The 655-nt window shown below is 68.4% G+C and overlaps 1 protein-coding gene across 1 annotated transcript in view; it reads left to right on the top strand.

Moving 5' to 3' along the window:
* MROH6 (maestro heat like repeat family member 6) overlaps positions 1-655 on the top strand; it is a 6,666-nt gene that overhangs the window by 3,285 nt on the left and 2,726 nt on the right. Inside the window, exons 3-4 of the mRNA XM_039845986.1 lie at positions 207-391; positions 466-603. Of these exons, the coding sequence (XP_039701920.1) occupies positions 207-391; positions 466-603 (323 nt within the window). The remainder of the gene's footprint in view (positions 1-206; positions 392-465; positions 604-655) is intronic.

The raw sequence follows: 655 nt of genomic DNA, 5'->3' as shown, positions 1-655 counted from the left end.
GCACTGGCTGTAGGTGACCCAGCCAGCCCTGCCAGGGGACACCCCCACCCCCTGCCCAAGGGGGCAGGCCAGTTGGGACACAGGGGGCAGGGGCAGCAGGGTATCGCCCGAGTCACGCGCATCCGTCGTGTCCTTCAAGCGTCTGAGGCTTTGTCCCTGTTCGGTGTGCAGTGCACCCCAAGCTGAGTGCCTTGCTTGTTCCCTAGGCCACCTGCGCCCTTGGGGAGATGCTGGCTGTGTCCGGCTGTGTGGGTGCTACGCGGGGCTTCTACTCACACCTCCTCCTCACGCTGGTCACACAGCTGCACAGGCTGGCCCGGGGTGCACACTCCCCTGACACCCCTAAGATCTGGGCCCCATCCCAACGAGGGCCACCGCACAGCCATGCCAGGTGAGGGGGTCACAGCGGGGGAAGCGAGGGCGGGACCAGTGCCCTCACTGCCCTCACCGCTGTGCCCCCCCTAGCTGCACCGTGGACGCCCTCAAGGCTCTGCTTACCGGGGATGGAGCCCGCATGGTGGTCACCTGCATGGAGCAGGCTGGAGGCTGGAGGAGGCTGGTGGCGGCCCACACCCACCTGGAGGGCGTCCTGCTGCTGGCCAGGTGCTGGGGAGGTGGGGAAAGGGAGGGAGGGGCGCGACGGTGGTCGTGTGGG

The sequence above is a fragment of the Pteropus medius genome, unplaced genomic scaffold, assembly GCF_902729225.1.
Source record: "Pteropus medius unplaced genomic scaffold, Ma_sr-lr_union100, whole genome shotgun sequence".
In the NCBI taxonomy this organism is placed as follows: Eukaryota; Metazoa; Chordata; class Mammalia; order Chiroptera; family Pteropodidae; genus Pteropus; species Pteropus medius.
Note: the sequence above shows the minus strand (reverse complement) of the source record. Positions and strands in the feature narration are given on the sequence as shown.